Source organism: Anthonomus grandis, chromosome 14, assembly GCF_022605725.1.
Source record: "Anthonomus grandis grandis chromosome 14, icAntGran1.3, whole genome shotgun sequence".
NCBI classification, from domain to species: Eukaryota; Metazoa; Arthropoda; class Insecta; order Coleoptera; family Curculionidae; genus Anthonomus; species Anthonomus grandis.
Genome location: NC_065559.1, coordinates 5,036,586 through 5,052,751, shown reverse-complemented (window position 1 = coordinate 5,052,751; position 16,166 = coordinate 5,036,586). Strand labels below are relative to the sequence as shown.

At 34.9% G+C, this 16,166-nt stretch overlaps 2 protein-coding genes across 8 annotated transcripts in view; one reads left to right on the top strand and one right to left on the bottom strand.

Annotated features, from left to right (window-relative positions):
* Positions 1 to 12,079, top strand: part of LOC126744542 (eukaryotic translation initiation factor 5) — a 43,351-nt gene extending 31,272 nt beyond the window's left edge. For all 5 annotated transcript variants that reach the window (XM_050451997.1, XM_050452002.1, XM_050451998.1 and 2 more), the window contains 7 exons: positions 48 to 185; positions 242 to 391; positions 4,309 to 4,629; positions 5,843 to 6,073; positions 6,140 to 6,334; positions 9,785 to 9,910; positions 11,672 to 12,079. In XM_050451997.1, the coding sequence (XP_050307954.1) occupies positions 48 to 185; positions 242 to 391; positions 4,309 to 4,629; positions 5,843 to 6,073; positions 6,140 to 6,334; positions 9,785 to 9,910; positions 11,672 to 11,797 (1,287 nt within the window). In that variant the 3' untranslated portion in view covers positions 11,798 to 12,079. The remainder of the gene's footprint in view (positions 1 to 47; positions 186 to 241; positions 392 to 4,308; positions 4,630 to 5,842; positions 6,074 to 6,139; positions 6,335 to 9,784; positions 9,911 to 11,671) is intronic.
* Positions 12,080 to 14,338: 2,259 nt separating this feature from the next.
* Positions 14,339 to 16,166, bottom strand: part of LOC126744537 (serine-protein kinase ATM) — a 66,370-nt gene continuing 64,542 nt past the window's right edge. For all 3 annotated transcript variants that reach the window (XM_050451979.1, XM_050451981.1, XM_050451982.1), the window contains exons 30-31: positions 14,803 to 15,090; positions 14,339 to 14,749 (exon numbers count right to left, since the gene is read on the bottom strand). In XM_050451979.1, coding sequence (XP_050307936.1) covers positions 14,577 to 14,749; positions 14,803 to 15,090 — 461 coding nt within the window. In that variant the 3' untranslated portion in view covers positions 14,339 to 14,576. The remainder of the gene's footprint in view (positions 14,750 to 14,802; positions 15,091 to 16,166) is intronic.

The following is a 16,166-nucleotide window of genomic DNA, read 5'->3' as shown; positions in this document are numbered from 1 at the left end:
TGGCTTTTTATATTACCAATGTAATTTATTCGATTATATTTTAACAGGTCGAGGGTAAAGGTAATGGTATTAAAACCGTTATCGTCAATATGGCCGAGGTCGCTAAAGCCATTGGTAGACCGCCCACTTACCCTACCAAATATTTTGGATGCGAATTGGGAGCTCAAACTTTGTTTGACTTTAAGGTAAGTCATTTGATTGTTTTATAGATTGATTTTTGTTTTAATCTTGCATGTTTTAGAATGAACGTTTTATCGTAAACGGTTCTCACGATGCCGTTAAACTTCAGGATTTATTAGATGGCTTTATTCGTAAGTTTGTGTTATGCCCGGAATGCGAGAATCCCGAAACCGAGCTGTTGGTGAGCACCAAGAAAAATACCGTCACCCAGGTAAGATTAGGATTATTGATTTTGAAAAAAAAAAAATATCGATTAAAAATTAATTATAATTAATTATATCGTGAATTAGTCAAATCCAAGTTATGTAGGTAATGGCTTAAGGGATAATATTTGCAGGGCTCAGAATCAGTAAATTGAGTTTGATGTTAGAGATTTCTCTTTAAAAAGTTAAAAGCCATCTTGGCGCATCATGTATGGAAATAAATAATGCATTATCTGTTTTTACCAGTGAAAGGTATTTTTTAAAAAAAACTAACAATCATTTGAGAGTCTAAAATTATTTAAGGTTATTAAAAACTAGGTGGCCATCAAACTCAAGCCTTTGATTAACACAGGATAGATCTTTAAAAGCTTTACTAATTTCCATTGTCTCCAGCAAGTCTAGTTTTTTTACTTTTATTGCACTGATGAAGTATTTTTATATTTTGGCTGCCGGGAAAATTATGTTTGGAGTCAAGGAGGTGTTAGCAAAAGCCGATCTGGTCACTGCGATATCGGTATTTTTAAATTTATTATATTGGGCCTTGTGTTTCCCTAATCCTAGTAGAAATCTTCCTTCCAGACTGGCCGACGTAAACTGCAGGGCACTCACTCTTCATACCTAATCTCATAAACTCCTGGAGAAGATAGCGGGGGTAGTTTTTAGGTGGCTTTTTAATGTATTATTGATAGTCTTATGGTTGAAACCTTTGGTGTCATGCTCAAATTACGAGACAGTTTTACCACTGACCAAAACTTTATTTTTACTCTCAAAATAGACAGTAAGAGAATTAAAAAGCGGGATATATTACTTATTAATCCTGGCAGTTTTAATAAGGATTATGGGAAGCTGTTATCAAATTATTGCATTGTCATCGGTCCTTGATATGTGTGCAAAATTCCGTTACATATATATAGAGGAAAGTCGCCTAATATGGGGAGGTTTTTTTTGAAAATAGTAAAAAAATTGCATATGTTCAAAATTGGAAAAATCTCGAAGTGATATGATTTTACGCCAGGACAGTTGATATATGTACAAAAACACTCAAATTTAATTAAATTGGGGTAGTGATCCTATTACGTAAAAAAAATGCATCTCCCCAAATAACGAACCTGTGGGCACCTAAATTGGGGAGGTCGAATTTTCATATACACACACCTTTGCAGAATCAAGTGATCGATTCAATGGGTTGCAAAGTGTATTTAAAAAAAATATGGCTGTTGTTTTTAAGAAAATAACTTTAACATCTACTAAGATACATTTATTAAAAAACAACTTTCTTATAAAAAAAAATAAATTCAAAAGACTCGATAAACGGTCAAGTCCTCAAAACATAATTTTTCTTTTTTTGCTGCTGCAAGTAGGGCATTTAAACACCACTACGGCCTTAGGACGATGATCCGCGCATAGTGTGTGGGCCCACTCGTAACACAGAGTGCAGCGAACCCAGTCTTCACCTTCGTGATCATCTGAATAAAGCCACTGCAGTAAATGCACGCAGCATCTTCATCAGACATTGGGTCGTCTGCAGTCATCCATATATTGGGCTTTGCCTCCTTCATCAGATGATTCTCCTGAAGAGTCAACTTTTTTCCCCTTTTTGGGCTTACTTGGTTTTACAGGAGCTACAGCTTTCTTTTTTTTGAGCTTTGGGTTTTGTTTAGTTTTCTTGTGTTATCTCCAAATACTTTTTATATGGCGTCCCCGTAATATGTTCTGCTGATCCGGAACGGGCACTTTGTTTGCCTGGATTCAAGACTGGCACAGGGCTTATTTCGCTAGGAATAACAAACTTCTGTTGTTTGGGAGTTGCCGGTATTGCGGGACTGTCTAACTGATTTTGATCAGAACAAGACTTCTGACATTGTAGGCCGGATGGACCAGGTTTAGATATGTCCTCTGTAGAACTGGTTGACACTATTGGATGATTTCCTAAATTCTCATCAGGAATGGGATCATTTGGTAAAGCTTCCATATATGGATTCGGAACTGTTTGATCAACAATTGTGTTAAGAAACTCGTGTGATCCAAACTTATGGCGATTACAGGGAAACAAGCCCGCCTTTTCAAAACCTTTTGCAGCGATTTCAGCAGTCCAGTCAACAGCCGCTTTTCGGTAAGCATTTCCAAAAAGCTGCCCAATCTGGTAAACTCTTACCACTCCCCTATCAGGATGATTTCGAAGCCACATTTCGATTTCTTGTGCATAGTAAGTTTTAAATGGTGACATAAAAGAAAGATCTAGCGGTTGCATCTTGTGCGAACTGTGCGGAGGGAGGCACACTATGTAAACGTGTTTACTGCGAGCTAGAGGTTAATCATCTCAGTATTTCTGGTATGTGTAAAATGACCATCAAGTACCAGGACAGCTGGATTATCTGCTGTGGGCTCTACATGCTTTAAAAAATGTTTAAACCAATCGGTAAATAATTCCGACTGGATCCATCCTGAAGAGTGACAGGCATAAATGGACCCTAGGGGTGTTCCGTCTATAGGTTCTTGCTTCATATTTTTACGCGAAATATCACTAGTGGAGGAATGAAGTGAGTTTCTTCCATTTCAAGGCAATATGCAACCAGTTCCTGTTTTAATTCTTGCGGTAAAATCGGATTTCTACCCATTTTGGTTTTAATTACCTTATCAGGAGAAGTGCCTTTATTTATAGCATAACGTTCTAAGGTTGTCTGTGGAACATTGAAGACCCGAGATGCTTTATAGCTACCCATTTCTTTATTTCGCATAGCTTGTACCGCTGCCTTCATTTAAACAGGGTCCCATGTCTTTCGTTTTGGCATCTGCAAATAAAAAAACGACATACTTAGTTACTGCAATACATTACTAAGTGGTTCCTAATATGGGGAGCCCCAAATTAGGACTCCCTTAACTCTCCGTAATAGGAGACCCAGTCCGCTAAGGGTTATAACCTCAAAAAATAAATACTAACTTTTTATTATTTAAAATAAACGTAAAGCATCAATATTTTATCTACAAAGCTTCATTTAATAAAAAAAACAAATCCTTAATCACTTACCTTGCCGTAGTTATTAATGAAAATCGATAACACGAATAAACTTTATAAATATTTACGTTTAGATAACGTGGGATCACGCTTTTATGTTTTGAATAAAACAGGTGTTCATTGCTGCAGTGTAGGCATCCAGACATACTGTACAAAATAGAGTGCATGAGATTAGTCGTATACCCTCACCGTCTAAAATTTTAGATCTCCCCAAATTAGGAAACCTCCCATATTAGGCGACTCTCCTCTACAACCCGAGCTAATAAAAGCGTGCTAAAAATAAAGCTGATTTTTCTATTTAAAAATACACAGAGTGTTTCATTAAAAAAAAAACATAACTTTATTATTTTCTCAAAATTCTAAATTACTAAAATAAAACAGATTATATCATCGTGTTCTGCAGAAAAAACCTCATCAAAGCCATTTTTTACTTTTTCAATATTTTAAATAATAACGGAGATACAAAGGAGGTCCCTAAATCCAAAATCACTCTGTAGATTAAAAACTATGACAACTCAATCAAATGATTGACAACAGTATATTTCGTTTCATAAAAAAAGTAGCACAGTAATCCGAAAACCGCAAGACTCCTAGAACAACCAAGATAACCTATGAAAGTGTCCAAATTTGGACACTCGATCAAGGAACTCTCTTTTTTGAATTATATTTCGGAGTTTTTCTATAAAAGATCACTTGAGGTGCACACTTTTCCATAATAAAGAACCTACATGATAATAAACCTTTCTCTTAAACTAAGCCTTATCCGTAGTAGTAGCTTTTATTGTTTTGTTCCAATTTAGACTGCAATTAACTTCTGTGTTGAGGAAAACCGAAAGGACAATCAGTACTACTGAGTTTAATTTTATCGGCAATAATAGGGACTTTAGTTAAGAAATAAACGATTTGCAGGGATGCAAAGCTTGCGGCTACCACGGACTCCTAATCAGCAACCATAAGCTGATGACGTTCATATTGAAGAACCCGCCGAACTTGAACCCGGCCACCCAGGGCTCCTCGTTGACCGAGGGTAAGCGTAACAAGCGCAGCAAGAAGAACGGCGAAGGAAACGGACACGAAAATGCCGGAGACGAGTCGGTCAGTGACGGCTCGATTCTGGAGTCGTCGCAGTCGCAAGAGAATAACGGCATCGGCGGTAACGAGCAGGAGGAGGACGACGATCAGGGGTGGACCGTCGATGTGTCCGAGGAAGCGGTTAGGGCCCGTATGCAGGTAAATGTTTGTTTCAAGCATGTTTCTTTTAAATTGTTATTAGTAGTTTAATTGTTAAAGTTGTCATTGTATATTGAAGTTCGAGATTTGAGGGGCCATATTTTTGGTATTAAAATAAGACTTTTGCTGTAAAAAATGCCTCTTCTAAGATACATGCATCACAAATATTTTTGAGGGAATGTATTTTACTTCACTTGGTGCGATTTTTCAGGAATATCTATTGAATTAAGAAAATTAAATTTTTAACAAGCAATACTCGCAATTTGTTTGCTGTATACAGGGTAAATGAATAGAAGCGAAAAAATGCAGGTGCTGATTGTTAGGTAAATTTTAAGAAAAAAAATGTATATGAACGTATGTCCTACAATACCTGTGAAACGCCTGTAGATATTTTAGTAAATGTTGGTATGCATTTTCTATGGATCAAAAGGCATTTTCTGAGGCTCACTAATTTTTTTTTTCTGTATCAGTGTCCGGTACTGGATATTGACGACTTGAGAAATCGAATCATTAATTCATGTGCCGTAATTCAAAATTCTCCAGGAATTTTTTATCAGATTCGTCGACAAATGCGGCGACGTATAGACTTGCATAATGGCGGAGGGTGGTCATTTTCAACATTTCTTATAATTATTTAACTTATTTTTCTTTCATTTGGTTTAATCTAAACATTAATAATAAACAAGTAATACATTTAGATAGATGGATTTAATTTTTTTAATCGAATACGCAACCTCGGACTATAGAAAGTAAAGAGATCAAATTTGCTCAGAAATAAATGAGAATGACAAAAATAAAAAAAAGTGTACCATATTTTTCATCAAAAAATTTTAGTTTAAACCTTACACGAACGTCAGTGGTACAAATAAAGAAAAATTCAGAGTCTCAGAAAATGCCGTTTGATGCATAGAAAATTCATACCAAATTTTATTAAAATATCTACGAGGCTTTTACAGGTATTATAAAAAAAAAAACAAATATTTTTCTTCAATCTTTACCACCCGGTACCTTAAAAGTTACGTATTTTAGGACATACGTTCATATACAGTTTTTTTCTTAAAATTCATAAAATAAACCCCTAAATTTTTTCGCATCTATTTATTTACACCCTGTATATTCAAAAGCATTCAACTTCCACAAAGTTGAACCAATCTTAATAAAATACTTTTAGTTTACCTAATACTCACCTAACATTGGACTTTTATCTCTGTAGGATCTGACAGACGGAGCAAAATGCATGACGATCAGCGATGATTTGGAAAAGACCGAGAAGGAACGCATGGACATTTTCTACACACAAGTGAAAAGGAAACTCGACGAGGCCGCCCTGGAAAAAGCGGAAGTACAGAAAGAGCTGCTCGCGGAGGCCGAACGTTTAGAGATCAAAACTAAAGCTCCTCTGGTTCTCATGGAATTGTTGTTCGACCAGAATGCTTTGCAGCAGGTATTTATTGATCATTAGCCTTTAGCCGTTTTATTACTTTACTAAATAAATACAAATTCAATTAAGGCCAAAAAATATCGTCCTCTGCTACTTCGGTTTACACTAAACGATAAGAAGGCGCAGCGTTACCTGATCGGCGGATTGGAACAGGTGGTGGCTTTGCACAAATCCGTGCTCATGCCAAGAGTGCCCGTTTTGCTGAAATTGCTTTACGATCTGGATGTACTGCAAGAGCAGTCTATTTTGGATTGGTCCGAAAAGGTACAGTTTTATTATAATTGAAGGGTGTATTTTGAATTTTTTGCTTTAAGGGACGTCAAATTCAAAATACTTTCCTGCCTATAAAAAGAAAAACAATTCTAACTAAAAAACTAATTGCGAGAGGATGGTCACGTCAAACACGGAGTGTTTGAGACAAAACAGTCCACCCTGAAAATCTTGAAAAATAAATTGTTTGGCCAAAAACGGCTCAACACGTCAAATTTAATATCGAGGGGGGCATTTATTGACAGAAATTGCGTTTTTCTAATGTCATCTCCAGAGCCCCCGTGTTAAATTTTTAAAATGGGATTAGGGGTTAAGCCTAAATTAAAGGTAATTTATTCTCTACCTAGCCCTATTTTTATTTTACTTAACAATTCGTTCTCAAGAAATATGAATAAATGTGGATAAAAAAATATATCCTATTTTAAATGAAAAAGAATAGAAAGTATCTAGCACCTATTTTATTAAATGTTAAAAATGATCCCCATTACCATACAAAAATACATTAAAATTATTGTTCAAAACGTCTGCGCAAATTAGCGAACATTGCGGACGGCATAAACTGACATTCGTTAACAATTCTATTTCGAAGATCTTCAAGGGAGTCAGGCTTTGTGGAAAAGACTTTATAAAGAACCGGTGACATCAACAGGCGGCAAAATCCGTGCATCTCGTTATTCTATCGATCGGGTCAGATCGATAGACTATGTCGAGGTCTGAAGACAGTGGAGGCGGCACACTTCTTGAAATTATTAATATTTATTTGTACTATAGTTTAAATAGCCCTAGATTTTTAGTAGGTATAGCTAGCGATATTATAAGTGCGTTTGATTTAGCTGAAATACCAACTAAGAATACATATATTTGAATTTAATTGCTCCGAGATTCGTTTAAAAAAATGTAGATAAATTAAAATTATATTTTTTAGTATTGTGATGTGCCCATAAAAAATCTAATAAAAATAGTTTTACTTACAGGAGGATGCAGTTCGCTAATTATTTTTAAAACAGGACTTCAAATAGGTAGCTGAAAATTATTCTTTATTCGCATTTTTTTTTAAGGATATACGAGACCCAGTATTTTAAACGACTTGTGTAAAGAAACAAATTGGTATAAGCTTAAAGTTTTATTTCATTATTTTACATATTATATATTTTTATTCACTATCAGATAGTGTATTACAACCTAAATCAGATTCATCCGATGAAGACCATTCGATCTCTTCATCAGATGAGCCTGTATTTACTGAAAATTTTACAGAATCCAATGCTTCATCAAAAAGGTGATGACTTTCGAAATATTGTTTTTCTATGTTATCTATATGGTTGCAAATATTTATCCACTCATCATTCGAAGTGGAATTTCTGCTTGCCGCCCAATTCTTAACAGTTGCCCAAATTTTTTTTATCGGATTAAGCTCTGGGTGGTATGGAGGCAAACTTAACACAATGTGTCCATGCTTTTCCATTAGGTCATCCAACTTGGTTTTTACAGGATACTTTTTTTTATTTTCAGACACTATGTGAGTTTTGCATCAAATGTAAAATTACGTTCCTTGAGCCAGTCAACTATTTCCTGCTTTTTACTTCCAGATGTAACATTCTTGACTACAGGCACATTGTGATAAGCTGCATTGTCTAATACTAGGACGGAATTAGGTAGTAAATTTTGATAAGGTTGGTGTACTTATAAGCTCTTGAATAATAGCCCGATCAAGAAGCTTTTAGTATTCAGAAGTATTACTGGAAAGAAAATAACATAACATAATAAGTTTATATTTAAAAATGTAAATAAATAAATATACTCCATATGGTTATTTTATGTCAAACCCAAAAAAATACTTAACAGGTGCCACTTTTGTCTAAATAATAAAATATTCTGGTGTTATATTGCAATGTAGGGTAAGTGAATTACTTGGGTTTTAAAACTGACTCAAATATACTGTACTTACATTTTAGAGTAGGTCTTCTTTTTTCAACTATGTAGAAATCATACACTATTTGTTTTATATCTTTAATTTGGGCCAAAGTAATGTTACCAATCTTCTGAGATTTTCTTAACCTTTTTTTCCTTGGACTGGGGACAGGAACAGGAAGGTATATTTTCTATATCTCTTGGACCACTCTTCTGTAAGTTGACTGGGATACTGAAGTGGCAGCTAACGTATTATTGTAAGTTATCAATACAATAAAAATTAAAATTTGAAAACATCCTACAATAAAATATGAATTTATATTGTTCACTTAACTAACATTTTTCAAAGGAATAGTAATTCCTTGCTCTGCTTCTTTTCTCATAAAAGCTGCCACGTTAGAAATATTCTGTCTCCCTTGGCTGTGAATTGTTTCTCCTTACGCCTACTTTCTTAGGTGACATCTAAAAAAAAATTACAAAGTAAAAAAATTAATATACACATGCACACTCTAGGCTGACATATATACCTACAAGTTAAATACCTATTATTTTGTCACTTAAAATCAAAGTATATTTTAAATAATATAATTTTTAACAGTAATTCATTTTCATTTATTTTTTAAAATTATTAGACAATTGAATAATTTAAACCAATTTTACTTACCTTTTACAATAAAAATCGGATAGTCTAACTAAAAAAAACTATAGTCTATTTCACTATTATACTTTTAAAAAAAACACACAACAGATTTTAAATGCCTTATAACAGGATCTAATAAAACTCACTTCCCGTACGAGACGTCACTGAGCAGGCCTTTAGGTTACGTTATAGGCTTTAAATCCCCGGCAGGTACAAAGAAACGAAGTACGGTGGCTGCTTTTGCAGGTTTTTGCACTCTTGCGGTTTCTTTAATAAGAAGTGAGAGAAAATATATTACGGTCGTCTTTTCTCTCTGCCACCGGATTTTCTATCGATTTTGTGTTAAAAAATGGGTTTGTGCGCATATTGAGCAGCCGGTTCTTTATAAACTTTTCTACCTATAGATGACCCCATAAAAAATCCAAAGGGGTAAGATCGGGAGATCTAGCAGGCCATTCTCCGGCCAGTTGGAACTTATGTTACTTAGATATTCGGTTAAATGAAAACCGCTCTATTCATTTTGATAAAACTGGCATAATACTAATTGGCCTAAGATCTGTTTCTTCTTTTGGACGTTCTTTTTTACTATTGGTTTAATAATAGCATTTTTCCAGATATCTGGAAAAGCCGCCTTAAGAATGCGACAGTTATCAACAATATTGATAAAGGAAACAATACAATAGGGCAAGCATAATCTTAAATCTTGTATTGAAATTTTATCTCATCCCACTACAATGTCTTAATTTTATGCACTGAATCAAGACTGTAGTTTATCTATAAAATAAAATAAATTTCTTTTAAAATAAAAGAAAATCAAATTCATGAAATTTGTGGGCTGTTTAAAAAAAAAAATTCAGTAGTTACGTATATTATAGTTATAGTATCTTTTGTAGGTGTCTAAAAAATATGTTTCTAAAGAGCTTAGCCAGGAGATTCACGATAAGGCGGCACCATTCATTAAGTGGTTGAAGGAGGCTGATGAGGAATCATCCGAGTCTGAGGAGGAATCTGATGGAGAGGTATGTGGAAATATTTGTATAACAAAAGCTCCATTCAAACTTGCGTTAAAGATGTTTTTACCTTCAAACCTCATCCTTAATAACCTTGGTTAGTCTCACGGTTACTTTTTTTACGCTTATGGGTTCAAACTACATGACTGATGTTGATTTTTAATTTTTTTTAATGTTTAATATAAATGTTTATAGTTTTTTTAATAAGAAGTATATAATGTATCAGTGTTGTGGCTAGGCGATTTTTTTAGACCGAGACTTGGCTTTTCTGTGTAAATAGAATTATACGACACGGAAAGTCACGCCAACTAATAATTTCCCTAAACAGGTTTTAAGACTTTTTGTATGAAAGAATCAGGTATTTTATGCCTATTAAGGCCTACAATACTGGTAGCTTTTCTGTATGGTTTTCAAAAGAGTTAAGCTTAGTTTTACGTAAAAAAAAGTTGCTTATAAGAAATTTAAGGAGTTTTAATTACAAAGTGATTACTTGTTTTTTTTCTGAGAAAAATCTATTGTTAAATCCTAGGTTAGTCTGGAAACATGTAAGCAATGTTAACAAGTCTAATACTGTTCCTAAACATATGTTTTTGAATGATGAAACTATTGACGAGGGTGGAGATACAGTTAATTTGTTTGCCAAATATTTATCCAACGTCCATTCCGATAAAGGATTTCAAATACCTGAATTTTTCATGACAGGGCCTGTAGATCAGTTTGATGTCAAATTTGTAGAGTTATCTTTCGTAGAGGTTTTTGACGAGATTCTTGGCTTACAGTGCAAGACTTCTGCGGGACCAGATGGTATACCCAGTTTGCTAGTTCGTGAATGCGTATGTACTCTGTCGAAGCTTATTTGCACTTCACAAAAAAACGTTCACAAGTTGATGCTGTATAAACGGATTTTTCAAAGACCTTTGACAGAGTAGATCATGTGCTTTTACTGGCAAAGCTCCAAGCTTTAGGTTTTGGATCAAATGTTATTTGTTGGCTAAGGGACTATTTACTGGGTCGATCGCAATGTATAAGGCTTAGTAATTTGTTATCAAGCAGCTTTTCTGTGTCATCTAGGATTATTTTGTGAATTTTTATTATTTGCTGACGATTTAAAATTGTTTGTCTATTGATTCAATTAATACAAAATGACCTGCATAGTGTTTGTGAATGGTGCAATCTTCATGGTTTAGATTTAAATGTTTTAAAGTGTTAATGTTCTGAATAACTCTTGGAAGTTAGGGATCTTGCAGTAATTTTCGATTCAAAGTTGACATTTGTGTCTCATATTGAAAAGTTAGTTCAGAAAGTATATAGAAATCGAAGAATCCTCTTCTATGTAAATTTTGATAGTAGTTCTTGTGGACAACACAATCCTATAACTAGAATGCAACGTTCTTTCGATAGGTATAGTCTTGACTTACATGTTTCTTTTAGCAGTTTTAGTTCTCTCAAATTCATTCATTAGTGACACAAGTGATTGACATGTTTCTTTAAATTAATTTGTAATATTGATTTATGTCTTAGTATGATCTAGCTTAAGTTGTATTAATATTAGTGTCTTTTGTATTATTTAATTTTTCTAAAATTGGTGAATACCGTTAATAAATAAATAAGCACCAAACATTAGATTATATTAATCAGTTCAGCATTCGTTCCAATTCTTAAAGTTCATCTTTATTAAATTCATAGAAAGATTCAAGAAATATTTATATGTTTAAAACGGTTTTTGAATAAGTCGCGTCAGGTATCTATGAAGTTTTCAATTTTTTACAGGTGGAAATCGAGTACAACGATCGTGCTCAGGTGACGCCACTAAAATCAGCGCCCGTGGCGCCGAAGGTGTCAAAACCGGCGGTCGAGGACGAGGGCCCGGACGACGTCGACATCGACGCCATCTAGAGACGGCGGCGGCAATAACGGCAGGGTCAAATCGTTTCCCAGTTTTCAATGTCAAAAAAACGCTGCTTTACTTTCATACTATTACTAAAAATCGGTGTTTTTTTTTTACATTACTTTTACTATGCATAAGAAAGGTGTTTATTATATTTACATGATATAATTGCGAATAGGTTAAAATATTGCGGCTCAGTGGGAGAGGCAGTTGTTGATTCCGCTGCCGATTTCTGTGAGAGTGCAATTTTATTATTGTTTTAATGTCGAATAAAAAGAATACAAAAGCAACGTTAGTTTGTTTGGATCCTTTTTTTATACTATAGTAGCCGAAAAGCGTTACAAAAATTTACAGGGTGTCCCAACTCCATGATTTTTTTTTCGCTTCTGTATATGATTTGACGATAAAAATGTTTAAGAATACTAATTTTTTTTGAAAGTAATGATAAATGTACAGAGTTTCTCAAAAACAAAGTTTTCATTGTCCTGTATATTTTACCAAATTTTTACTTTGTCTAATTCTACATCAAAAATCTATGATAATACACTATACGTCAAATATTTATTAAATTATTGATTAAATTTTAACGCACGTCGTAACTCGCAGATTATATTTCCTTGACAATAGATTTGGAAGGTACTGGATCGGAAATAGAGATCCAGGCTGGCCACCTGACTTATAACACCGCTAGATTTTTCTTATGATATAAAATTACACGTGCCTGAGGGCAATTCCGGAAGAAGTAATAAGAAGCGCCTGTATCACTGAGCTAATAAAAAGGTACGAACTCTGTCAAACCGAGAACGGTCAGCAGTTTCAACATTCACTATAAGTTTTTAAAATTATTCTAGTTTTATAATCCTTTTTGAACTGTTTTAATAGTAGATTGAATAAGAATTAAATAATATCATCATAATAAGCAATTATCTCAAAAATCATCAATATTTGACGTATAGTGTATTATATGAAGAGTAAAAATGTAGTAAAATATACAGGGCGTTCCATTTAAAGGGTGTTTTTTTAGAGGCGAAGAACTTTCATTTGGCAACACTGTTTTTAATGACAGCCGACCTGACAGTTCTGGGTTATTTTTAGATTAGTTTGGTTTGGCAATTCATCATGAACAGACTCACGCCGGAGCAACGTTTCCAAATTGTTCAAATTTATTTTGAAAGACATGGTTCTATTCGAGAAACACATCGGGCATTACGTGAGTCTTATGATGCTCATAATCGTCCTTCAGAGAAATTAATTCGAGAAACTGTTGTTCGTTTTCGCAATACTTTTACTCTAGTCGACAATACGCATCCCGTAAGACGCCGTACAGTGCGCACGCAACAAGCATAGCTGCTGTGCAGCATAGTGTTGATAAAGATCCAAATGTGTCAATTGGTCGTCGTTCTCAACAAGTGAACTTATGTCCATCCACTTTACGGAAAACTTTGCGCAAAGATCTCGGATTGCGAGCATATAAAATTCAACTTGTCCAGGAGTTGAAACCACAGGATCATCTTTTGCGCCGTACATTAGCTGAATGGGCGGAACGAAAGATTGCTGTTGATCCACGATTTCATATTAAAATTTTGTTCAGTGATGAAGCACACTTTTGGTTAAATGGCTATGTAAACAAGCAGAATTACCGAATTTGGTGGGATGAGAATCCACGAGCTATTGGCGAAAAACCGTTACATCCAGAAAAACTAACCGTTTGGTGCGCTTTATGGGCCGGTGGAATCATTGGTCCTTATGTCTTCAGAAATGCTGATGGTCAGAACGTTACAGTAAACGGTGAGCGATACAGAAACATGATAACTAACTTTTTTGTGCCTCAATTGAAAGCCGTTGCACAAATTTGGTTTCAGCAGGACGGTGCCACGTGCCATACAGCGCGCCAAACAATTAATTTACTGCAAGAGACATTCGAGCAACGAATAATTTCAAGGAATGGACCTGTAAACTGGCCAGCTCGTTCTTGCGACTTGACGCCATTAGATTATTTTCTTTGGGGCTATGTTAAGTCGCATGTCTACGCTGATAAACCCGAAACACTTGAGCACTTGGAAGCCAACATACGACGCCTGATTGCCGAAATACAGCCTGCAGTACTGGAAAGAGTGTGTGAAAATTGGACCTCTAGATTACGCCACGTACGCGCCAGCCGTGGGGGTCACATGCCCGAAATCATTTTTAAATATTAATGCCAAAAAAAATTCTTTAATATAAAAGCAAATTCGTTCATATCAATAAAATATTTTGTGTTTAATTTCAATTTAAAGTTCTCCGCCTCTAAAAAAACACCCTTTACAATGACAACTTAAGATGTCTGTCAATGTTTTTGAGACACTCTGTACATTTACACTGTCAAGAAAATTAGTATTTCCAAACACTTTTTATCTTAAAATTTTTTTTCATATCATATACAAGGGTGAAAAAATCGTGTGTGAATAAAGTTGGGACACCCTATATATAGATGCATTTTAAAAACGGTTTTCGAAAAAAAAAGCCTCGATATTCATTGTCCAGATGTAATGGACTATAAGATAAAACCATTTTGGTACTGACAAAAAAACATCTTTTAATTAACACTAACAAAACTGTCCAATGCACATTGGTAAGTAAAAAAATATAATAATAACATAAGCTATGTTATCAAAAATAGATTTAACAGTAAGGTTTTTCTTCTTAGACAACTGTGTTAGCTTGGAATGAGTAATATTATCTCAAATATTTCAGTAACTAAACATTTAAGCAGGTAACTTTTATAATCAAGTAATCTTACGAACTATTTTAAATGTATGGCTGCCAACCGTTAAACAGCCTGCACAAGTTGGCAGGATCCATCGCTTGCTGTATCAAAGTGCCGACCTGTTGTTCCACACTCGTGGGTTTCCCTTCTTCGGTACCCTGTAGCTTGCCGCGCAGTCGTAGAAGGGCTCGCTGAGCCGAAACATTTTTGTTTTCTAACAATACAAAGAAAATCCGTTAAGTTGAAATTAAACCATCTGATTCTTACCATCCTCGGACTCTTCGGTCTCTTTATTATAATAATCCTCTTCGGTTTGACGTTTATTCGCTTCTGCCGCAGACACCGTCCAAAAGTACAACGGATCGTACAGCAACACTTCCAAGATTGTTAATATTGTTTGGGAATTTGATCTGAGTACTTCCATAGTCTTTTCGCATGATTTCCTGAAGAGACCCTCGGTGCCCGAAACACCCATGCCGTCGACGATATCTCTTGTCAAGCGAAAAGGCACCGTTTCGGGCGTAGGGAGGACCTTCCCTTGTTCGAAAGCAATTCCTAAAAGTGAATATATAAGTGGAAGTTTTAGAATAGAAACCGTTTATTTTATGAATAAAATAACAGTAAAACTCTATAGCAGGATGATAATTATACAGGATGAATGAAAGAGTCTAGCAAAGTTTACGGCTTCAAATGTTCCTTTTTTAAATTTGAGCTACGCGACTTTCAAACGTTTTACGGGACAAGTTCCGCGTAATCACCCGATTGGTCTCCCCCAGACTTCTTTTTGTCGGCACATCGAACTGAAAGCGAAAAATGATGCCATCCACCTTGAATCTACTGATTGCAAGTCTATGTAAAATTGTCGCGAACGTGGCCCAAAATCCCATGATTCTACAGTCGAATTACTAAAATTATTTCAATGTCGAAAGTCTCGTAAATCCTTGAATCAATTATATCTGATATCAAAATAATTCATGTATTTGTTGTGTTGTGCAGATTATATATACTATTTAAATAATACTCATTTATTTCCCAATTTAACATGGACCTGCACCAGCAAAATCACCAAGGAGGTAGAACGCAGAGTAATTTTTTCAGGGATACTAAGCTATTTAGAAGATCCGATGAACCTAACTACTGGACTACTGGAATTTCGCCATCGCACATGGCAAAACCAGTAACAAAAGTATTAGTGCAAGAAATAGAAAAACCTTATAAAGGTTATTCAAATAAGAGGTTTCGAATGTATCTATTTGATCCTATTCTTATCTCAAACTTTGTTTATGTAATTAGGCTTTTATTTCATTGGGGAATTTAGTACAATATTATCAACGGAGTCGAACAACGTGTTTACATACTTCGGTGTACGTAATCGTCCCTTAGAAGTAACCATTCGCAAAATAGTGCATACATTCGAAACTACCGAACCTGTGCACTCGATCACAACAAAAGTACGGAAACGTCCAGTTCGTTCGGTCGAGAATATTCAAGCTGTTCGTGAATGTGTGGCTGAAAATTCATAAATGTCTGTTGAAAGACGTTCACAAAATTTGGGCATTAGCAGAACTTCAACGAGGCGAATTTTGAAAAAAAGATTTAGGTCTTCATTCTTACGAGATTCAACTTACACA